Source organism: Drosophila kikkawai, chromosome 3R (genome assembly GCF_030179895.1).
Source record: "Drosophila kikkawai strain 14028-0561.14 chromosome 3R, DkikHiC1v2, whole genome shotgun sequence".
In the NCBI taxonomy this organism is placed as follows: Eukaryota; Metazoa; Arthropoda; class Insecta; order Diptera; family Drosophilidae; genus Drosophila; species Drosophila kikkawai.
Genome location: NC_091731.1, coordinates 34450924 through 34474560, shown reverse-complemented (window position 1 = coordinate 34474560; position 23637 = coordinate 34450924). Strand labels below are relative to the sequence as shown.

The 23637-nt window shown below is 42.5% G+C and overlaps 1 protein-coding gene and 1 long non-coding RNA gene across 5 annotated transcripts in view; one reads left to right on the top strand and one right to left on the bottom strand.

Moving 5' to 3' along the window:
* Window positions 1-10590: 10590 nt before the first annotated feature.
* LOC108078816 (histone-lysine N-methyltransferase 2D) overlaps window positions 10591-23637 on the bottom strand; it is a 36926-nt gene continuing 23879 nt past the window's right edge. Inside the window, exons 1-2 of one of the 4 annotated variants that reach the window (XM_017172901.2) lie at window positions 20291-20403; window positions 10591-16058 (exon numbers count right to left, since the gene is read on the bottom strand). In XM_017172901.2, the coding sequence (XP_017028390.1) occupies window positions 12387-14834 (2448 nt within the window). In that variant the 5' untranslated portion in view covers window positions 14835-16058; window positions 20291-20403 and the 3' untranslated portion in view covers window positions 10591-12386. Of the gene's footprint in view, window positions 16059-17523; window positions 17655-18799; window positions 18932-20290; window positions 20427-23637 lie in introns of those variants that run through there. The other 3 variants (XM_070287538.1, XR_011445450.1, XM_070287539.1) reach the window with 3 other exon arrangements.
* On the top strand, window positions 20253-22508 carry LOC138929028 (uncharacterized). The gene is made up of 3 exons (XR_011445451.1): window positions 20253-20837; window positions 20893-21380; window positions 21974-22508. It is a non-coding gene; the product is annotated as an uncharacterized lncRNA (long non-coding RNA).

Here is a 23637-nt window from a genome sequence, read left to right as displayed (position 1 = left end):
TAGGAACACTTAAGCTAATACCGAAGACAGAACGAAATGCATTGTCAAGTGCAGTGAACTCTGATCGATTAGATCATCGCCCATTATTTATCTATAGAAGAAAAAGACTAACGAACGCTTCTTTATAAATTTTGTTAAATAATTTACAATTTTGATTGCATTTTTTTCTCTGTACAACCACCGGACGCTGGTTAGCTTTATAAAGCCAGCAGCAGCATCATCCATAGCCAAATTTGTTTAAACTGAAATTTATTTGTGAGTTGCTCGCAATCAAATTCTATTTTGGACTGCGAACGTGAGTTCGAAAACCTGTCCACACCACCCACAGCCGCCACATGAATGGCCAACTCTTTTGGCGACAGATGACCTGCCAAAGAGCAAAGGTCGCCACGGAGTGACCCCAAATGGGCAGTGCATCGCCACCGGAAGTGGAAGTCTACACTTGAGTCCAGAAGGTCCCCCGTTTGGCATTATTATTTGTTTGGGTCTCGCACACAGTTCTTGCGCTTTGTGCGAATTTCGCCAATTGTTTAAACTTTTCTCGATGGGGCGGCGAAACAAACAAAACTAAGTTGCCAGCGACAACTCGTTGAACGATTTACAAGCAATCGAATTTCTATTGAAACTTTTTGTCCGTAGAGGCTTTATCTTGGCAACTTTAATCGATAATGGAAGTGGAGCCAATTTGGCTTAGACCAAAATCCACACCCACTTACGCGCTCCGAGTGGAGGTCCGAAAATGCCGATGCAATCGCAGCGAGTTTGGCTGGAAAACCCACAATGTTAATATGGAAATGGCGTTTATTTAATCATGAAACACACATTTATAATGCTTTTGTGGCTGCTGCTAAAAACTGGCTTATTATATACATTTATTAATTCCACACAAAAAAAAAATGATTGTTATTGTTGGATTATTGTTTTCATTTTTTCGGTCTTTCTGCTCTGACTGCATGCGGAGCTATGACCTAGAGGGCAAATAACAGTGAGGCGAAGTTGTGAGGAAAAAATATATTTAATAGTGTTTAAATTAAGATTTTCTTGTTAAAAGAGCTAAGAAGGTAAATTTTGTTTTTTTTTTTAAATATTATCAATTGTTAGTTATTTAGCAAAGGAATTTAGATTATTGGAGGAAGTGTTCATTTCATGTTAATAGATATATATTTTAAGAATAAATAAGTTTAGACCACTGTAGGTAGTGGCGTTTCAAAATGTTGTCCCTGCAGTGTGCACTAATATTTTATTTGAAATTTTAATACACTATTAAGCCTAAGGTAGATTTCTTCAAAAAATTGATTGGATTAAATTTTATATTACAAAATAATTAAGCTTAAACAAACGTACAAAAAGAATAGGATAGTATATTATTTTCAAAAATATTTTATTTTATTGAAAGGTGACTTTATAACTCTCTTAGTTTTCACTTCGAATATATCAGTAGGTAAACCTTAAACCTTTAATTAAAGTTCAAAAAAATCTATTAACCCCTTCAAGCTATTCCTATTAAATATATTAATCATCTATTGAACCCAATAGCTACCCATTAAGTGTATTCTTCCCTTCGTTGTGTTAAAAGTTCACTTACTTCGCCATCACTTTGGTATTTCTAGCATACTAAAATAAAATGGAAAAGAAAAAATCCCAAACCAACAGCATAAACACAAACAAGACCCAGCCTCAATTGGAAATTCCCAAAAGCAACGAACAACGATTTTTTCGGCTGTGAACTTAGCGTAAATAAAACAGACGCCATCTAAATACATGGAAAAACTCCGTAGAGGCCATTGAGGTATACAAATGTGTGGCAATTGACCGAATGTTTCGATTCAAATACAAAGTGTCAGTCATTGAGTGAGTGCAGAGTGTCAGGATTTGACAGCTTTATGGAAAATTTACCATTGGTGGAAAATCTGGTGAATGGATGGCCAGCGGAAATTTCTGTCGGCGATTTGTCAGAATACGGCCAATGTGGATCACCCATACGACCCGTTGGCCGAAAGCTGGACGGCTGGACCGCTGGCAAACGAGCAACAAGAAATAGCCACCCGGTGGGCACGTGTCGTGCGCTTGACCACAAAATGTTGCATGTTTTCCAGCTGCTGCTGCCACTGCCACTGCAGCCGTAAATCCAATTGCTGCCACATGACAATGCAATAAAACTACGGCCTGCGAGTCAAATGCAACCGCACGCAAACGGCTTGCCAAAGTTGCCCGAGGTTCGACCTTGACTTTGCCGGCTCGGTTGCCAGGGCCCATTTACAATACTCAAAGGAAAACACCATTCAATATTAAGTACACTTGGAGAAGTAGGTTAGACCTAACGGTAAAGCAAAGGAATCACTCGTTGAAACGAAAGAAAAATTGTATAGTACTGACTTCCAGAGAATAACATATAAAATTATAACATAATTTAATCATTCCTTAAATAAAACCTATAAATTAGTTAAAATTTAAATTATTTTTAGGCTCACTAGTTTAAACATTAGGCAAGAATTTCTGTATGTATGTACATATACCCTTGAACAAGTTCGATGTGCGGTCTGTGGCTCTTGTTGTTGCCACTTCGTGTCGCTGAAAATCGATGTGGGAAATGGCCAAAAATAATAAGTGGCAAGCAGAACCACAGCTGCACATCCGTATCTGTATCGATTGTCATGCCCCCGTTGGTTAGGGGTGTTATTTCGATTCCAATCACAGGTGCACAGTTGCACAGTTATACAGTTGGCAACGCAGTTGGATCCATTCTTAAAACAATATGCCCCCGCCTCGGTCCATCAAGCACACACATAGTTTTATGGCGAACAGTATATACACAGGCTCCCCACAAGGAAATGGAAAGCGTTCTTGCATAATCGTTGTCGGTTTTCATTTCCGAACGCTGCCTGGACTCCGCCCCCCCTGCTGACAAGCGCCACCACCTCCACAGCTGTGGATGGCAGAAGAAATATTGTCAACAGTTTGAAATTTTCGCCTCACTTCGAAGCCAAAGGATGACAGTGAATACACTCCCGGATAAAATGGCTTACTTGAATTCAGCTTATTACATATTTCTTGTCATTCAAAACGTTTTTAAAAAATACAAAAGCATAATCAGTAAACTTAATCGCGCGCTTAATAAAAATATGTTTACCAAAACCCACTTTAAATCAGACGTTCTAATTTTTTTGTTTTGTTTACTTGAAGGTCAGCATATATAGAAACCTATTTATGCGTCATAGAACTATTTACAATTAATAACTTTGGCAACAAATTATTGTAGTTTAATTTATTTAATCATGAATCATGTTATAAAAGTACAAATTATCTATTTAAATTATATGAAATACTATTTTAGACACACTGGTGTGTCTTATTTCTTAACCTTGGTTAAGAAATACCTTATTGCTTGGCAAGAGTTCCCATTAACTTTGAATAAAATATTTCAATTAAAGTTGAGCGTGGGAAATCTATTGTGGTATTTGAAAATAGCTTTTTAGGGAAAGTTTGGCGAAAAGTGTTCGCTTAGTGACAGTTTAGCAGTGCAACCTAGTCACTCCCTCCGCGTTTTTCCCATTTCTCCGATGAAGTTGACGCTGACGATGCCTGGCAGGCTGGCATTCTGGCAGGATGGCAAACAAGCAGGCTAGCAGGCTGGCAGGCAGGCTTGCGAGCTGGCAAACTGGCATGCAAGCAGCCAGGCAGGCAAAAATGCCATGAAGCATGAAGCAAAGGCAAAGAACATTCTGGGCTGAGTGGTTTACGGCGTAGAGAGTGGGTGGCCTGGTGGTTCTGGTGGCTCGGTGGCCTGGCGGTTAACCCTAAGTGTTGTCACACCACCGCACACTCCCCGCACAGCCATCCCAAGGCATTGCCACTTTTCCGGTTTGCTGGTGTGAACGGCAAAAGCTCTGTAATTTTCAATAGCAAGGACGTCATCTTGCCGGCCTGCAATGTGGCTGGCGGTTTGGTTTGGCAGGCAATGTGGCCAGAAAGTTGGCTCGAAAATATTCATGATGGACAAACTAGCTAACTAAAAATAGATTTTACAAGCTAAATAGTTGTAGGATTTTTGATAAACTTTTTGCTAAAATATATAAAATTGTTCTACCTACAAAATTGAATATCTATCAGCACCACCATTGGGTGCCTCAAATCGAGTTTGGTTGACTCGCCGCTCTTGTGCAACTTTAATAAACAATTCAGCCCGTTGTTGCCCCCATCGACTCAGAGTTGCATGTAAATGCAAGTTCACCCGGCGCCACATCCATTGTTTTCGCCTCACTCCGTTTCCTCTCCCCTTTTCCCTTTTCCCTCTTGGCTCTGCCTCTGCCTCTGGCTCTGCAGTTGGTGCCACAAGATGGCATACACTATTCACGATTTTCTGCACTTGGCTGGGGAAATGAAGTCGGCAAACAAACAGGGACCTTTTTGCAGAATGGAAAACTGAATTACAAGACCGGCAAAATGTCAGTCAATATTTTAGCCGCAGGCAGAAAGCAAAACTACAATTTAGATGTTGTGGTTTGAGTTTAACTTTATTGATCCCTTTAAAAATGTATCGAATATATAGCACTTTCAGCAATAGCTGCTGGTTTCTAGTATAATTTATGGAAAAAGAGTTACATTTCCGCTTGTCTTAAGACTTTTGCAACCTCAATGCCAATTTTAATTACCAGTTACCACAAATGCTTTCCGTATTGAAGCCATAAATTAAGTGGGCTTTGTCTTGTACACTGCAACAATTAAACAAAATCAGAATTTATGTTCTTAATTAAACATTTTAGAAATGTTAGTTGAGCTGTTAATATAGATTAAAGTTTGTTCAAAATTAATAATATATTTCAGTTAGTTCAACTTTAAATTTAGAATTTCATTTCTAATATCTAAGATAGAAACAGAATGCAAAAAGAAAGCCACCTACCTAAGCCAGTACCAAAGCAAGTAGTAGAAAAATAAGGAATCCCAGTAATCAGCACGCGTAAAGTTCTATTTGCTGTAATTCCCTCATAAAATCAGTGCCCCAACATTGCGTATACGCCACCTGGGCCACAGCAGCTAGGCACGTACTGCCAATGTGTATTTCCATTTATTTTAAATCAGTTTACCACAAACTCGGTTCGCAAACTTTCTTGAATGACACAAAAAAAAAGCAAGCAGAGATTTTCTCATTCTTTTTCAGCTTGAATCTGGGTACTTCCCCCCCTGAAAATGGCTCGCCCTATGATGTCGACGTAGTGGCGCCCCAAAAAAGAGCTCAGGGGGGAACAAAAAAAAATATATATATAAAAATGAAAACAAAGTTTCAGCAGCAACTTGTATAAATAAAAATGTTTTGCTATACGAGTGATAATATGTTTTTTTATGGTTGCTGCTGATGCTTGCGTCGGAGCCAATGTAGAAGTTCGGTAGCTGGCTGAGCTGCTCTGAGCCAGGCTAATATTTGCTTAGCTGCGTTGAAGTTTGGCTCTACCCGGCTCGCTTTTGTGCAAACAGACAAATCAAACAGCGGTTTGAGAGCCACAGTTATGATACAAGCAGTATTCCGGGCAGGTCTCGGGAAAAGTTTTCCTCCAAAGTGCACGGAAAGTGCAGCCAACTGTTGGCAATAACTGCTGTTTTCCCCACCAAAAAAAAAAAAGGTGACAGGAGAGAACTGGCTTCTAAGCTGGCACCAATCAAATATTATTGCCCAACCGTTTTTCTTCTCGCCTGCAACTGTTTATTTAACCATAAACCTTTTTGTCCGACCCTCTTGTTAATAAATATTTAAGCAGTCAAACAAGCGAGCGTATTGCTAAATATATATAGCCATTGCGGAAATGAATTTATTTGCGCTGCCGATGGCGGATGGCGAATAGCGGATGGGAAATGGGCATTGGGGGTGCCAGTGGCACAGCTGTTTGGCCAATTCTAGCATGGGAACCCATGTGCATCGCCCTGAAAATAACTCATCGTCGTCGTCGTCGTCGTCGTCGTCGTCTTCTGCGAATCTTTGTCTTTGCTTACTCATAGACGGCTCTGCAGTTTGGCAGCTGTAATGAAAACGAGACACATGCCACCGCCCAGCACCCACAATACTCGCAGGTACACATTTAATTTAATTGAAAAATTATTGCTAAGATGTAGAAAACATTTCATTATATGTAATGCCTTATTAACGAGGAATTTATTGCAGTGCGGATCTCGTAAAGTGCTAACGATCAGTTGTCTGGCTTGCAATTTGAATTTGTATATGTTTGAAAACATTTATTTGACGCTATTTCCATATAATAATGTAATAATAGGAAACCCCTTAACATATATTTTTATAGCTTGGAATAATTTGGCATTCTCACAATGTATTTTAATTGCTGTAATAAAAACTGTAGAATATGGAGGAAATTAAGAGGTACGTTTGGCCATTACTAGATATTAAGTAATCTGTAAAGAAATACTTATTTTAAAGACTGAAATAGCCATCAGTAGAAGGAATTCCCCAACGTTAAAAGAAGGCGACTGTCTGACAAGGTCGTCAATATTATACCCCTTTGAATCGTGGGCCAAGATTCCTTGGAATCATTTGGCATGCCCTCCTTGGAATTGCAAATAATATCTTATATTTAGTGAGTGTCAGTTGGCTGCTCCTTCTTGAACACGAATCCACACTTGACAGTTTCTGCGAAACGCAATAAAATATTTTCCATATCCCTCTTTCGCCTTCTCACCTTCACCTTCTTCACACTCTCTAATAAATTCATTTTTGTCAGCCCCAGAAATGCACTTAGCCATTCTGTGCATACATTTCACAGTACTTGGATGCACGTGCCAAAACAAAACTAAAAATAATTTATATGCAAAATAGTCAACCGATGAGAAAACGAATGGGCGACAGAAGAGTCCCGAAATTATTGGTAAAAGTGTCAAAAATAATTTGAATGTATTCTCCGGTCGAAAGAGGTCGCCCCAGGCTTTTATCGGTGAGGCTCGTCTGATAAGCCTCTCGGCTGGAGGAGAAAAAGTAAAAAAAACTTACAAACAACTACGGGAAGGACAGATTCAAGCCCCCATCTCCACGATTTCTGCTTGCTCTGCGACAATATTTGAAGCGTGTCATGGAATATTCCATGAATCTCCTCCGCTGAACGTTGACGGGCAACAATAACAGCCCGTCCGACACATCTATGTACATCCCTTGGCCTCAGCTCTGCTCCGGGCAAGTTCAAATATTGTCGGGGGAGGGTTGGCAGCGGGATATTGGAAGCCTACATATATACATATGCTTCTATTGTCGATGTGACGTCACTGCCAAGCTGGAGTAGTGAGTCGTGGTGATTCGTGAATCGTGAGTCGCGAGCGGGTTAACTGTCAGCGATAAGTCGAAAGGCAGTCGGAGGCAGAGCAACAGCAACGTTGGAGACAGTCAGCCCGACGACGGCATATTTATGAGCCCATTTCCCCAACAAATCCCAGCCGGAGTATATAAGATAATGCCACTGTAAGCTGCGTGAGAAAGACACAGTTCTACAGATTCTTGGCCTAGGACTGAGAGTGGAAATGGAGAAACTTTCTTGCCGGCAACGTGTACTTTAAATATTATTGTAGAAATTCGAGAAAAACAGAACTCGTGTACACAAAGAGAAAATTAATACAATAAAAATCTAAATAAAGTTATTATATTTAAGGGATATAGTTTATAAGATATAAATCCCATCAGAATCTCTCACATGAACTTTTTCCCCTTCTCAAAGTAAATTATTTACATGTTTTTCAACCTTATTTTTCAAGCTAAAAACAATGTTTAAAATTTTCTACAATTTTTTCACCTTAAAAACTTTATTTTTTTCGCGTGCAATTACCGAGTGTGTGTGTTTACGAACAAATATATTAAATCATTTTGATTATGCTGTTAGATGTTCTAGTGCCCCATCTGTGATAACGAGACAAGCTGATAAGGTCCGTCATATATTTGCATATTATAACGTGGCCTGACTTTGACTAAGTCTGCAGACTCAATGTGCCTGGCCACCAGTAGTTTCGTTTTGTGAAAAACAAAGCACTTCACATGGCACGACTGCAGCTGTCATAAATACATCCCACCTGGCTTCGCGGAAAGCGGCGATGGCGATCCCAAATTGAACATAACATAAATCCACAGCCATATCAGAGCCAGACCCGAGACACTCGCTGTTGATTCTGGCCGCTCAAGGGTGTGCAGCCGAGTCATTGCACCCGCACCATTCAAGTTCATATGCAAATTGGATAAATCCGAAATCGCTTAGATTTATGACACAAAACAGGCCGCATCGGTGCCTGATTGATATTTAATTCTGACGGTTGCCCTAACTTCCGCGAGGTTCATTGACACAGCGTTTAGATTATCTCCTCTCAGTCGTTAGTTTTCCATTCGCCGCACTGACTGACGTGTCATATTCCGCAGATTCGGAAAGCAATATGTCGCAGTCGAAAAATTTATTTCCTCTTGCCTAATCGACAAATTTGCCTAAGATGACAGCAGCTTGTCCGCCCACACGGTCTTCGCTGCTCCTCACCTGATTTTCGACAGTTCTTAGGGTTTAAATCCAATTTATTTGTTTCTTGTTTGCACAGCCAGAGCTTGTGCTGTGCTGTGAAAAAAAGAAGGAAACGTCGAAATCTGTGCAACTGTGCCAACAACTGCCAAAATTTGTTCTAATGACTCTTGGCATTCTTTTTATTCCTTTCTGTTTTCTTACTCAGCCTGCTGTTTTTGCGATTCAAAAATGGTTTTTTAATGCTGTTTAATTTTTATTTCATTAATATCTTTATGGCTTCGCACCACGGAAGCAAGTTGACATATTCGGTAACGTTTGCTGGGCTTAGCCCGATGCAGTGAAATTAGTTGATTTAACGAGCGAGCTTATTTTTAGCCGAGATGTAGAAACTGTTTATTTAATTTATGCAATATTGGCTGGAGAGCTTTTAATTTCAATTAGTGTGTTGGCTCAGTCGAGGGCTTCGAGAGCTCTTCTATGCGCTGCTCATCAATTCGAGTCAAGGGCCCTCCTCGGCGATTCTCAATTATCTTAGCTAAGCGACTAGTTTCCGAGCAGATGTAAGCACAACGTGTACGAGTTTCAGGTTTCATGTTTCACACAAGAAAGACCGTGTGCCTAATTAAAACAATAAAAGGCTATATATACACGTATGCTAATTCAATCTGCGATATTTTAGTCAATTTGTTCACACCGCTGTCAGTCAGTCAGGCAGGGCGGCGTTTAAAACTGGATATTCTATTTTCGGACCGCAATTGGCAAACAACAGAAGACTCTTTTTTATGCCGAATGCCGAATGGTGTGTGTAGAAATGTCAGAGGCCTCATCACCGAGGCATATTAAACGCACCATAGAGCGAGACTCGCAGTGAATCATAAAATAAATAAATAAGTGCGACGCTCTCGGTGACCGATTTGCTGAGGGACAGCGGCGCATCCGCTAGATACTCACTTGGTCTGTCGGTCTCGGTTTCGGTTTCAGTCTCCGCTTCTGGTTTGCCTTTGATTTTTACTCTGTTTATGTGCCACATTTTTCTGCTGAAAGACCAAACAGACGTTCCGTTGTCACAGCCGCCGCCGCCGCATTGCTGCAAAAATTAGCGTTCCTATATGGAATACCAGTCGCACTTATCACATGTCCAGCCCGTTGTCTTTGGGTGGACTTGCCCTCGCCGGGGAGTGAGGTGAGGTGAGCGTGAGTCAGGTGTTGAGGTAAGCCATGGCTCTTTGATATTTGCACCCGGTGCCAAACGATTAGTCACGTTAGTCACCCCCTCGGTCTGCAACGCCCAGGCCACCGTCCAAATCTCCTAATGCCGGCCAAATCTGTTTGGTTTTGACCAAGTGTTTGATCTCCAGTGGTCGGGTTCTAAGTAGCAAACCCGTACTCGTACCAATCACCGACTTCCATATACAGAAGACATCTTGACACCTGCACGTCGCAGCTCTCCGTGCCCAGCGATGTGACAAGCCAATGGGTTATGCAGAGAAATAAATAAGGTGTAGGAAATAATGGTTGTATAGAAAATTATACGAATTTAATATAATAATTTTGAGTATTAATATCAAATAAGTTATTTAAAAGAAAAGAATAATAATCCAGATATCAGAGTCTTTCAAGAGAGATTAGAAAAGTAATATCCACTTTATAAAAATGTATCATAATCTATCATCCACTTAATTTTGTTCTGTGTAGATTCTACTGAGCTTGTACCATTCGGTTCCACTTTGAAATGAAACACGCGTTTGCCACAATCAGACCAATATGTATACAACAAAAAAATGTAATATTTTTTTTGCCCATTCGATTCGTTTCGTTTCGTTTCGTTTCGGTTTATGAATCAATTAATACGGGCATGGCCTGAATGAAATGCTGAACTTGCGCCTCCCCTCCGCCTGGTTAAGTGTTTGTTCGTGTTCTAGGGCTCTTGTCGGGGAAGTTGGCCCAGGTTGGATCGATAAATTCACTCAAAAACTCTAGCGAATGCTGGGGAGATGGCGTAGAACTCTTCGGGCCAACCTCTGTGCCAGATCGGTGTGGGTTAATTCGAAACGCTTTCGGGCTTCCAATTGAACTGCCCCCAGAGAAAAAGTCGTGATAATTAATTCTTTTAAGACACATAATCTTTTATTTGAATAGTTTCTTGCTCTTTTTGTGGTTTGCTGTATGGTGTGTGGTTCATTTGTGTTTCATTTTTCGAATTTATTAGCAGCGCAGCTAGAAAATACCGGATTAGACTTGCTGTTAATTTTTGTTATAATTGCTAGCTGCATTTTTCTTCACATTTTTTTCTCATTTTCAGTTTCAGATTAAAAGCTAATTTGTCACATTGAACTTGGTTTTGGTTTTACATTTGCCTTGCGTTTACATCGAATGGTTTAGCGAATGACAGTTGAGTAAGTTTGAGAAAATATCACTATTTAGTAAAGGTATTTTGTATACATATATAAGCATGTAAAAGTGTGTCTGTATATATATATTCGGTATAACTATTAATACATGTTTTAAGTTATTTTTAATGCATTTCGAAATTACATTCTTTCGCCCGCCTGCCTTGCTCAACATCACAATAATTGGTTTTGAAATATTCTCTTTCTCTCATGCACACACACATATTTATAGATACTTCCTATGCACACGCTCTATATAAAATATAAACTTTAGAAATATAAATTCGAGGTTGGTTTTGTATGTTGTTGTGTGTGTTGCTGGTGTGTCGCCTGTGCAGCGGGGCAAATCAAAGCGGGGCGCCGAGGAGAACCTATAACGTATAAAGCTTTCTGGCCCGGAGCGGTGAAGAGGGACAAATGCCAGGGCCACTTCAACCATGCCAGATATGCACTATCCATTATGCATGAGCCGGCGGTATGATGGCTCTGACTTTTGACCTATTCCCGCTGTCCATCTTGCACTTTAAATTATATCTAATGAGGTATTTAGCTGCACGCAATGCCCTGGGTTCTACGAAAGCGAATTGACTTTAATGGTTAACTAACTGCTGGCTGGCTGGCTGGCTGACTAACTGACTGGCAGACTGACTAACTGGCCAACTGACCAACTGTCCAATGGCCGCTGCACTGGCTAACGCTTTTCAATATGAAAATGCGGCCTTCAGGGGCCATGGGGAGTTGGTCAGCAGCTGAAAAAGCACTGCGCGGCACTAGGTGCTCGGTTTAAGACTTTGGGACTACTCGGCTACTTAGGCGCTAGAATACGAATACGCATATGCTTTGCACACTTACTTAATTAACTAATTAACTTATCAATTGAATGTATTTGCTGCGTCTCTTCTCGGTTAGCCAGAATGTTTTGGAGTTAAAGCTTTTCGGTGTGTGTTTTGTGTGGCTCTAATAACTATGCTCGTATCGGTGTATTGCCTTAAAGTAAATAATAAATTAGCTGTGGATAACTGTGCTGTGCTGTGCTGAGCTGAGTTGAGTTGAATTGAATTGGGTTTTCACTTTAAAAACATTAAATGTTCATATGCTTGTTGCTTAGGTACATTGATTCCACATCTCGACTTGGCTTGGTTCCACATTACAGTTTGATATCCACCCTAAGAATATTAATCGTCCCTCTGTTTGTTTGTTAATTTGACTTGTACACAGTTGTTGCTATTTGCTTTGTATGCTCTAAAGGTACATTGTTTGTTTTGTTTTTGTGTTTTTCTCAGTGTTTTAGCTTAGTTATCTTTTAAGTTAAAGCATCTCGAGCTCGAGAGTCTGACTTTCATTTGTTTTTTGGCATGAGAAGCTTCTGGGACAGCTCAAATTCGAACTTGTCTTTGCTAATTGCTAAACTTACAAATTACGAATACTGTTCTTAGAATTCTTCAGCAAGCGAGTTTAGTGTGTGTCCTCTTATTAAATATTTAATCATTAATTAAGCCCTCTTAACTTAGACCTCTGTGGGCAGGCTCTGGCTCTGGCAGCCCGCCTGCAGCTTCTTGGAGCCGCGGAAGAACATGTCGAAGAGCCGGCCCCGCCGGTTCTGGAACTTGTGCGGCGTCGTGGGCGTGATGGCTATGTGCTCCACGATGGTGATGCCCCGCTGCAGTTTCGGCCGCTGCGGCCTTGCCGGCGGCGGCGTAGGTGTTGCAGAGTGGGGTGCCGGCGGTGGAGTTGGGGGTGGCAGCTCATCAGAGTCCGCCGATCCCCGGGTGGCACCAAAATTGATGATGGTGCTGCAGCTGCTGTTGGGGCGCAGGGTTAGGGTGGTGTGCACCGGCACCTGGCTGACCAGCGAGCTCTGCGGCGTCAGGTACCGGCAGCTGTTGCTGCTGTACTGCGACAACTTGCTGCTATTCCGCTGCAGCTGTGCTCCTCCGCTTCCCCCAGAAGCAGCTGGTCCGCCACCATTGGTCTTCACACTGCTGCTGCAGTGCCTCTGCAGGCCCGCCGACTTGTCCAGGCCGAACAAGCGCTTCACGCCGCGCCTCACCCGCTTGTTGCGGTAGGCGAAGATGAAGGGCGAGCTGAGGTTGGCCAGCAGGATCATAAAGATGGCCAGCTGCGAGGAGCCGCCAAAGTTGGCCGCCATCAGGCGCGACTGTAGAAGGACCAGCAGGCCGAAGGGCAGGTAGGAGACCACGAACATGACCACCACCAGGATGCTGATGCGAGCTGCCCGCGACTCCTCGCGGTACTTGAACAGCGAGCTGGCGTTGCTCAGCCGGTGGCGCAGGGAGCTCATGTAGCTGAGCGCCTTCGGGGACGCGTGGATGGCGGGGATCTGGAGGGCATGGCCCTGCTGTCCTTGGTGGTGGCGGGGCGAGCTGAAGTGCGGGTGGTGCTGCTGCTGATGGTGCTGCAGCGAGTGCTGCTGATGCTGCAGGTGCTGTTGCTGCGACTGCTGCTGCTGCTGGCGCTGGGCATGACCCAGGAGGTGGGGTGAGCCGCTTTCCTCGCCCAGCGAGTCCTGGCGCAGCTCCGTGTACTTGTGCAGGTTGGGTGAGCTGTGCACTTGGCGGATGCCCTGCAGGCGGTGGGCTTCCCGCAGGTCCTGCGAGGAGGTGCCCAGGAGCGGCAGCTGGCGGGCGGAATAATTCCGCTTAATCTCGCCACTGGCCGTTTGCAGGGTCAACAGGATGTTCTGGTTGCGGTCCGACAGGGTGTGCTCTTGCACGGGCATCAGCTGGACACCGGCTACACTCTCCGCATCTACATCCGAGCCGCCATCATCCGAGATCGTGGGCAGCAGGACCTTGGCCGCCGAGTCGCGACGCAGGCAGCTGGGCGAGCTGCGAGGCTGTTGGCGCTGGTCAATCTGCATCTGCAGGCCACCGAGGCCTAGGCCGAGGCCCACGGTGCTGTTGCCGCCATGCGAACTGGCCGAGGATATGGAGTGCCGGTGAACGCACAGGCTGTTGGAGAATTGGTTGGCCTGCGCCGCCTGCTGACCGGCGGTGAGGTTCAAGGCGCTCTGCAGCAGCGGCGAGGATCCGTTCTGGCGCATGCGCAGCCCGTTGCCGCGCGCCTCGCTGAAGATCCGCCAGTACATCCCACACACAAAGCCAAAGGGCAGCAGGATGATCACGATGAAGTACACACTGGCGTAGACCACGCCAAAGATATTGCTAGAGGTGCTGATGTTGAAGTAGGTGGTAGCCAGACGTCGCTGACGACTCAGCACGGTGTCCGCCTCAAAGTCCAGCACGCGGAGGAATGAGAGGGCCCCGAAGAGCATACCAACCAGCCAGGTGAGGGCTATGAAGATCCAGGTCTTCACCCCCGAGATCCGACTGTGGTAGCGCAGGGGATCGGTGACGGCGCACCAAGTGTCGCCCACAACGAGGAGCACGGCTAGGGCCCCCAGAGCCGCTGTCATGTCTATGGACCAGCAGCGCAGCTCCACCGGCGGCAGAATTGGGGCCGAGGTGGGAGTGCTCTCGAAGGCGGCGGAGAGATTCTCCTCGTGCGTCTCCGTCTCCGTGATGACAACGCCTCCATCGCGGCGCTCATCGATGGTCAGCTCCCGGCAGTAGCTGCCGGTGCAGTTGATGAAGTCCACCGTATCACTGCCGTCGCTGATGTTGCGTTGCACCACCACAGCGTCCTGCTCGACGACGTGGCCATTGCGGCGGACGGTGACCTGGTGGTTGCCCGGCTTCGAGACGTACTCAAGCGACTCCGCCGGCACTGTGTGTCCTCCAGCCTTGGAGGACAGACCCAGAAAGAGGGTGGGGGCGAGGATGCAGCATCCAATGAGGTTGATGGCCAGCAGGTTGATCGTGAAGCGATTGGCTGTGGTGCGCAGGCCGGGGGTGATCCAGAAGGCACACAGCGCCAGGAGATTGATCAGGAACGAGACGAGCAGCAGGGCCAGGATCAGGAGGTCTATGGCCATTCTTCAGGCTTTACACATCACTTCACAGTTTCACAGTCACTTGGCGCTTTTATTTTGCCTTTTTCAGCTCTTGGGCTTTTTTTAGGTTTTTGGTTTTTTTGGCTTTGCTTATGACACAAATTTCACTCTGCTGTCTCTCGTTTGCAGCCAATTTCGGTTTTTGATATTTGTTTTCAGTTTCTGTTTTTTATTTTTGTAATTTGTGATTTATCTGTGCGGCGGCTTGTTTCTTGCGAACGCTTGCTAATTTACGTGCGACGAGATTTATGTGTGTAAAAGCAATTTCTTTTTGCTCTCAAGCAGTTGCTTTTTTTCACTTCGCGTTTCTTCCGAGTTTTGGGTCTCTTGTTATATATGTTTTTTCCGCCGTGTATCACGCGCTGCGATCGTTCGAGCACGATCTTCACTCCGAAGCGTTCCAAGCACAACTGTCGGGAGCGAGCGCCCCAACGCCTCCAAATATACGCGGCCGCTCGGGGGAGCGAGATGGAGCAACGCCAGCGGTGCCCAGACCGAGTGCAAAGAGCGCCGCGAGAGCCACGAGAGCTGCCGAGTAGCCAAGACGAGGCGATATTGCTGCTCGCAGTGATTGTTGCTGCTGCTGTTGGAGTGTTGCTGCTGCTGCGATTTGCAATTCCCACGCTCCGACTTTGAAATTATGTTGCACTCGTTCTCTGTTGCCAGCCGGTCTTTATCAGTGGTTGTTGTTACACTTAATGTTGCCAATGTTGTTGCTGTTGCTGCAATAGTTGTTGCTGCTGTCGCTGCAATTGTTGCTGCCAAAAAGTGTTTCTATTGCTGCTGATATAGTTGTTGCTTTGGTTAATACTACAATTGTTGCAAATGTTTCTGTGTGGGTAATTGATGTTGCAGATGTTGTGCTGTAATTGTTGCTACTTTAGTAGTTGTTGCTTTGATTGCTCCCCAAGTGGCTGCTTCTAAAGAGGTTGCTGCTACTGCTTTTGCTGTTGTCCTAGTTCAGCAGCAGCAAATTATATAATCTGTTTTTATTATTTTTTATTACCCAGTTTCTTTTTTCACTTTTTGCTCTGTATTACATCACAGCAGGCTCAATGTTTTTATTGTTTCAACTCGCTTTTTTTCGCTTAATTCCAAGTAAAATTTCTTCCTCCTTCTGGCTTCTGTTCAAATTTTCAATGTGCAACAGCAACGGCGGCGCTCTATTTTCCTGACCATTAAAATTGCATTTTTATGGGGCGCCACCTGCAAGACACGGAGAAAGAGAGAAAAAGAGAAATGAGAGGGAGAAACTGAGAATCGGAGCGGGAGATACATAGTATGTCCGTGAGATAAGGCATTCATATAATTATTGTTTTGATTGTGAAATTAAAAGCAAATACAAACTGGACCGCGATGAGACGGCACATTCGCTTAGGCCCCCGAAACTCGTTCGTTCGACAATGAGTCAGAAAATGTAATGGTTTCGTTTACTTTTCAAAATGGCACGCTCCTGCTATGCATATACGGGGTGGAACACCTTATCGGTAGTTCGGTGATAAGGCACAAATCCAGTTATTTCACCAAGAAACTGGCCACCACTCTGTCATAGATACCACTTATAGGCAATTACTGAACGAACCCCGAACCCAAACCCCGAAACCAAACCGCACCCCCACTCATCATCATCGCACGCTCAGGTCTCATGAACCTCCCTTGATTATAACTGTGTTTTTTTTTAACAACGCATTATACCCCTCCAACCCCGAAAGTCGGTACACAAAATCCGGCGATCAGGCGCTTACAACATGACCGGAGAATCGACTTTAATGAGCTCATCGCGAATTCTCTTCGGCATCTAACTTTGTATCTATCTATCTATCCAAAAGTCAAAAGCACGTAGAAAAAGGTTTGGTTATTATAAATGGGGTTTACCTTAGGATTATATAATAATCTCTGACGTAACCAAAGCATGTTATAATAACCATAAAAATTAGTTCTTATTTTTGCAATACAATTTAGAGAATTAAAATATTTTTGTTTATAAATTTATCAATTTTTTTAATGAGAACTTTAAATATTCTTTTATAGTATTCTCAAATTTTTCTCACTGCATTCCATCATAATCAAATTTCTGTAGAACCCACGAGTAGCATCGTTTTTCGTGAACACACGCGACCGGAGGCAGAGAAAAATCAACAGAAAATCATTTTCTTGTGCGGTTTTTTTTTCGTGTCAGGCCTGAGCGGCGTTTGCATGCCCTACTTTTGGGCCCAGAGATATCTATATATTTTTTATTAATAGCTGGGATGCCCGCAAACGAGTCGTGAAAATGCCAGAAGATGCGAAATGAATGATTGCCGATAAAGATGGCGCATTTAATTGCTGATTTGCCCGCAGAATCAACTGGGGGGTGAATTATTGTTGCGATTATCGCCAGAGGATTTATGAAATTTAATTATGCAATGCTTTTATTAAAATTTAATTATAGATTGCCGGCTGAGTTCTTTGTCTTGATTGTCAGGTACATATACATTCACATTATTTCAAGTGCTTTAAAGATCAGAGTAAACAGATTTTTCTAATTATACTTGAAGCTATATTTAAAGCTGATAATTGTATTAATTATGGTGACCCAGAATTTGCTTAGGTTTATAGAAATATAATTGGTTTTAGGTTCTTTTTAAGTTGAAAATTCTAAACAAAATTGGTTGGTATTTAAATACCCTACCAAAGTAAACCTCCGCCCCTAATTTTCTCGCTCAAAGCTCGATCAATGTCCGCCAGCCATCGATCATGCGGCAACACCCCCAAGCGCCAAGCGCCAAGCGCCAAGCGGAGCGATCTATCCATCCATCTATCTGCGGCGTGTGACGCTGAGTCAATAAAGAGCCTAACTAATTCATATTTGCTTTGGCCCGATCTAAAGATCTCTCGCTGTAGACATTATCTATGGCATTTTAAAGTGTGAAAGCGATCTTTTAGCGGCATTTTAGGGGTGTGAATTTCACGCTCGTTTTAACGCCTTGCCAGCTAAGAGAAAAAATCTAAATCAAATTCAAATTCAAATTGATATCAAGGTGGAATTCTCATTTCCCAAGCGACTATCAGTGGACGGAAGCAAGGCTTTGTTAGTTTCTTTGATTATTTATTGATAGTGAAACACAAAAGGCAATTCGCACTTGATCAAATACGACTGCAACTGCTGATAATACCCATATGGGCCCCAGACACCGATTGTTGTTCGTTTGCTCGAGATTTGAATTTAAGGGAATACGCAGTAGAATTTACTTTGTTCTCAAAAGTGAGAGCTTCCGTTCGCGTGCAGACTCTCTGATTCTAAGAATTTGATTTATAACACGAGGTAGACAATATACAAAATCTGACAGTGCAGATCAAAGTCATTCCGCCATTCTCGCCTGATTTATTTCTATATAAACTCTTGAATTTGGTTTATTTGATAATTTAATTGTGCATGTGCACTGAACTACTCTTTAATGGATTTAATTCTTGATCTTTATAGATGACTGTAAAAGGTTTTAATTGTGATGGACAGCTTTACTTAAAAATAAATTAATTATGGCACCAAAAATATTAAAATTATAAATATATCTCCCTTTACTTTAGCCTTGAAATTACCACATATTGTTTATTTAATTTATATGATGCATTTATTAAATAAGTTCTCTTGAAAGTCTTCAATGTCTTATGAACAGTTTTTATAGCAAAAATAATTTATAATCGTATACTTTTGTTTTTCAGTAGAAGCTGTCCTTGTATACGAATTGAGAACATGAACTTTGCGGTGCTTAAGTTTTGAATTATTAATATAATTTCCCTTTTCTGTGTTAATTTGTGTATATTTTTCAGTTAAGAGTATTTGTTTTATCGCATTTCTTCCATTAACCTGGCCCTAATGTAAACATTTATTGCCAGAGACAAGTGCATTGAGATTTGTCTATGCAAGTGTTTGCCATTTCGTCTGGGGGTGTCTGCCGTGTATCTTTCTGTGTTCCAATATCCGAGTGTCTGAGTATCTGAGTATCTGGAGGACTGGCGAGCGGGGGCCGCAATTTTGCACCGGCTGGAGAATGCGCTCATTTGCATGACTCGGCGCGAATCCGAGCCTCTAAAATAACCTGGCGGTGGCATGAGTAAACGGGGCGTTAGAACGATACTCTGAAAAAATACCCGAGAACAAAGTGCCAATGGAATTTAAATGTTTAAATGCCCCAGGCCTTGGGCATGGAGTTATTCACTCCGCTGACCAACTGTGGAGATCTGGAGGCTGGTCGTGCGACCATCGTCGGGGGACTCACAGGGCACGTGATCTGGATTGATCGAAAACAGCATGAATAACACTTGGCCAGAGATAAAGCCAGACCCGAGTGAATCCCAGGCCAGCACAAAGAAGTGATCGGAGTGAGCCAGTCTATGTTAAAGCCGGTTTTTCATCGCTTTTGTACCGCTTTTGTCTCTCTACTTTGCTGAATCTCAAAATGCTGATTGTGACGTCACAGTTGACGTTCACTGGTGCCTCTCGAAAAAAATATTTAAATAAAGTTTTTGCCCTCAGTTACGGACTGCAACCCGCTCCCCCCCAGATCATTCACGTGTTTATCGGCGAAATTAAAGCACTTAAACCCCATAAATAAAATGCATATACATAAATGATATTTAACCCATATTGGTTGTCAAGCCGATAATTTCTTATATCCGCACCGAAATAGGTGTGATTTTCTTCGAGTGCAATGCACAGAGAAATAATATTACGATTTGGATTGCCTCACATGAATATGTACAGCCACAATTAGTACAAAAGGTATAAAATAATTTAACAGGTATTTGTAAACAAATTACAATTTTTCCTGATCTGTTGTTTGTTTTCTTTTTCGTTTGGCGCCTACACGTGTGTTCAGTCCATTTAAATCCCAAAAATGGACTACTTTAACGATAGGGACAGGCCCTGGCGGCGCAGGCCATTAATTTACCAGACCATATGCAGTCGAATCGAATGCTTTTGGTCATCATGATGTCGCATGTCCTTGGGCCGGCAGAAAGCCCATCAATTCGGGCTAATGATAAGTTGCCATACTGCCTGGGACCCATCGAGTCAGTTGATTGCATTGCCCGATTGGGGGAAATTATCTGGGACCAATTTGTGTTGAGCCTACGAGGCTTTCGGGCGAGGTGAAGACCTGATAAGAACTTTTACATTTTAAACTGCCATGAAATGGCAGGAATGCACTTTGAAATTCCTTTTAAAATCAACAACAACAAATAATTGTGTACTTTAAAAATTGAATTTGCTTTGGGCAAACCTGATAAGAACTATTCAAACTTTTCAGAATTTTAAAAAGATTAAGAGCATACTCTTTCCCTCAAAATTCCTAAATGCTGACCACATCAACTTCCGATATTTTTGCTTGCTTACTCAACCGACTGATCGCTTTTCTGGCATATTTTGAAGAAAAAGTATTAGCTATTTTTACACATACTTATTTTTTTGTTTGAGCAGAGACTGATTTCCGGAATAATAGGGCCGCTGGCAGGCGCTAATTTGCCTTGCTCGCACTTAGCCAAAGTTCTGAGTGACTGCCTCCTCCTCCTCCTCCTGGTGCTCCTCCTCCAATAAGTAGACAGTTTTATAATAACTTTTAGCCCTGGTAAGTCTGCTAATTGACGCCGGGCGGAACCACAGCCCTTTCAGACCGAACAGGTGAGCCACAAGCGATGGCATGACGAATCCCCTTAAATGTATAATATATTGTATAATGCAGAAATATTGACTGTTTCCGTTACATGATAAGATTACGGCCCTGGGCAAACAGTTTTGATTGACAATTCAGGGGGAGTTGAGCCCGGCTTCCGCAAATCCAATTCAATTAGCTTCGACCAGCAGATTGTGCTCTCCCCGAACTGATGCGATTATGCGAATATATCAGAGCGAAGCACTAGTGTGCGTATATAGATATTCGCTTTCTTTTATCCGCTTATAATTGAATCAAATGCGGCAAAGGGAATGGCAAAAGCGAAAGCAAAAAAGCAAATATTGGCACAACTTTTTATCTCAGGGATGTAACTTTGTTGGCGGCTTCAGATTTTCCCTCTCCTACTCTGGATTTTCCGGCTTCGCCGAGGGCTTACCCTGTATTCCACCGATAAAGTTTCCGCCACAAAAACTCGGTTTCCATAACAAATTGAAGTTGCACTCAAAGCGATTTGCTGTGAACTTTTCATGTATCTCTCTCTCTGGCCATATTGATATATTATTTTTGCGGTCAGCTTTGTGGCCGGTGAAATGCAAATTGCGACTCGTGTCAGTCCAAAAAAAAAAATATTAATAAAAACACACAATCACTCCCTCTCTTTATTAGTTCTAGTAGGAAACTTTTCCATTAACTCGTTAACTCTCTGTGTAACAACAATAGGCTGGCAACATGACGACGACAACAACAAAAAAAAAAAAAAAGAGAATACAGAAAACAAGTTAACATCATTTTCTCCGCCGCCGTTGTCGTCTGGTTGTCATCCATTCCGCGCCTGAGCGGGTGACGTTTTTTTCCAAGTGGAAAAAACTGATACTCGGTACTGCGAAAAAATACAAAATAATAAAAAAAAATGGCAGTAGTGAAGTCCACACAAATTAAATATGCAAATGCTGAAATAGTCGCGTGTGGTTAATTCGACGCGACTGCGTCTAGGGAGTCTGGCTCTATACTCAAAATAGCCATTAACTTGGCTGACAGCTGGGCTAACTGCGCAGCGTAACGGTTTAAATGCTTGGCTAATCTTGACCTCGAATCGAAAGCGTTTGTCCGATGTCAAATCAAGTGCAGAATTCAATCCGTATCGATTACAGAGCAGCCAGCGCCAGCCATCAGCATCAGCAGAACAAAGAGCAGACAAATTGCGTTCAATTCAATTAAAAAGTTATGATTCGGAGGGGGCTGGTCCAGTGCATGTTGTGGAAAATAAAGGGAGATGCTCTTGAAAAATATGGGGACACTGTAGAAAATAGTTTTGTACAAAAGTGTAGCTAAAAAACACAATATATAAAGAGGGATTTAAATAACAAGAGAAAAGTAAAGGTGAACATATTTTAAAAATATTTAGAAATTAAACTTTACTTCAAACTTTTCTCCTAAATATATTTCTTTATTACCTTTACCTTTTTTCAGTGTTCCTAGTACATATTGCGGTGGGTAACCCCCTGAAAAACGCCCCTTCTCGTGACCTCCAGCGATGCTTGGCTCCAACTAATATAATCAATTACCAAGTTGTACCAGTCGACAGCATAATTAGTTAACTTGCCCCGGCTACTCTCAATTACAGCTTGTAAACTTCAGCTTCAACTCCAGCTTCAGAAAGGTGGGAACTGCAGCCTCCAAAGCTGCCCAAGCTGTCAGCATTAATAACCACAATGTGGATGGGCCCTAACCCTATGCGTTCCCTCTATGCCACAGATTATTAGTATATGTAATACGGATGACGCTGCCAGTCAATGTGGACACGAATTTGTGCAAAGCTGGGACAGTTCAATGCACTTGGTGCATTGTAGTCGCATTTCAGATTCAGAGGCACTCGAACGTCAAATTACACGACAAAAAGTTGATCAAAAATGAAGCTACAGGGCGACCTCAATGGGGTGAACTTACAGCAAAGTCAGACAGTACAAAGAAAGATCGAGAACTATCATTAAGAAATAAAATAAAATTTTACTGACAACATTGTATTTGATTTTAGGTGAATTATCCATTATAATTCTAATAAATATAAAAAAAGTAAGATCTTTGTTGGGCTGTGCCCACGGCTATAACCACTATATCAACTATAGTCTCTCTATAGCCATCAAACGCTTGTCTCGTCCTGGTTCTTGTCCTCGTCCTCGTATTCGTTTTGGCTTTTATTTCGGCTTCGTCCTGGCTGTTGACATTTCAGTGGTCCTCGAACTTAAATTGAGTTTTGAGGTTTGCCTTTGTCACACAAGTTAATGGATGATGGGCCCCAACTAATTGGCAGTTTTATTTGTCTTATCATGACCCAATTCTTTCGAAAGCGAGGTCGTGTAGCCATCGAGAATGAGGCCTACATTTTCCTACAATTTCCATCGTTTTGACATGGCATTTTTCCCAGCGGAGACGCAGCAACGTATTTGGGTCTCATTGATAATTTATTGAGAAACATGTGGGAAATTCAACTCGAAATAGTTTCCCTCTAAATTCGTGTTTGGCCTTATCATACAATCGCCATGATTGACACCTTTTGCGTACGCAAAACACAAACAACGGGTCGGAAAATGGCATTTCATATTTCTAGTCATCATCATGCAAATGTGTCGGAATCGAAAAGAGTTATTGAACGTTAATTATAAATTCCAATACCATCGATATGTGCGGAAACTAACGAAATCCGTCCTTGCCACTCAACGGAGGCGGTTCACCTTAGATAAGACGGGTTCTTTGGTTCACGTGGCTACATGTTATCGTATTCAAATTTCCATTAGTTATGGTTGTGTTTGATTGATGAACTCAAAGGGCGGTGAAAGAAAATTTCCCAGAAATTCATAATGCACGGTATTTTTTTTCTAAATTTCTTTAATTCTTCTAAGCCTCAAATTTAACTTATAATTTGTTTAACATTTCTTATGGGTGGGTAAATAATAAATAAATCCAAATGATTAATGACTCTTGAGTATTTCTGGAAAATTTTAAACTCTTTTGGCAATATTGTGAAATATTGTAGGCTTTTTTGTCCGCTGCCAAAGAATCTTTTACACATCTTATCTGGTTTTTATCGCAATCAGGTTTGTATCTGGTCACGCAGCAGATAAGTATCTTTTTCT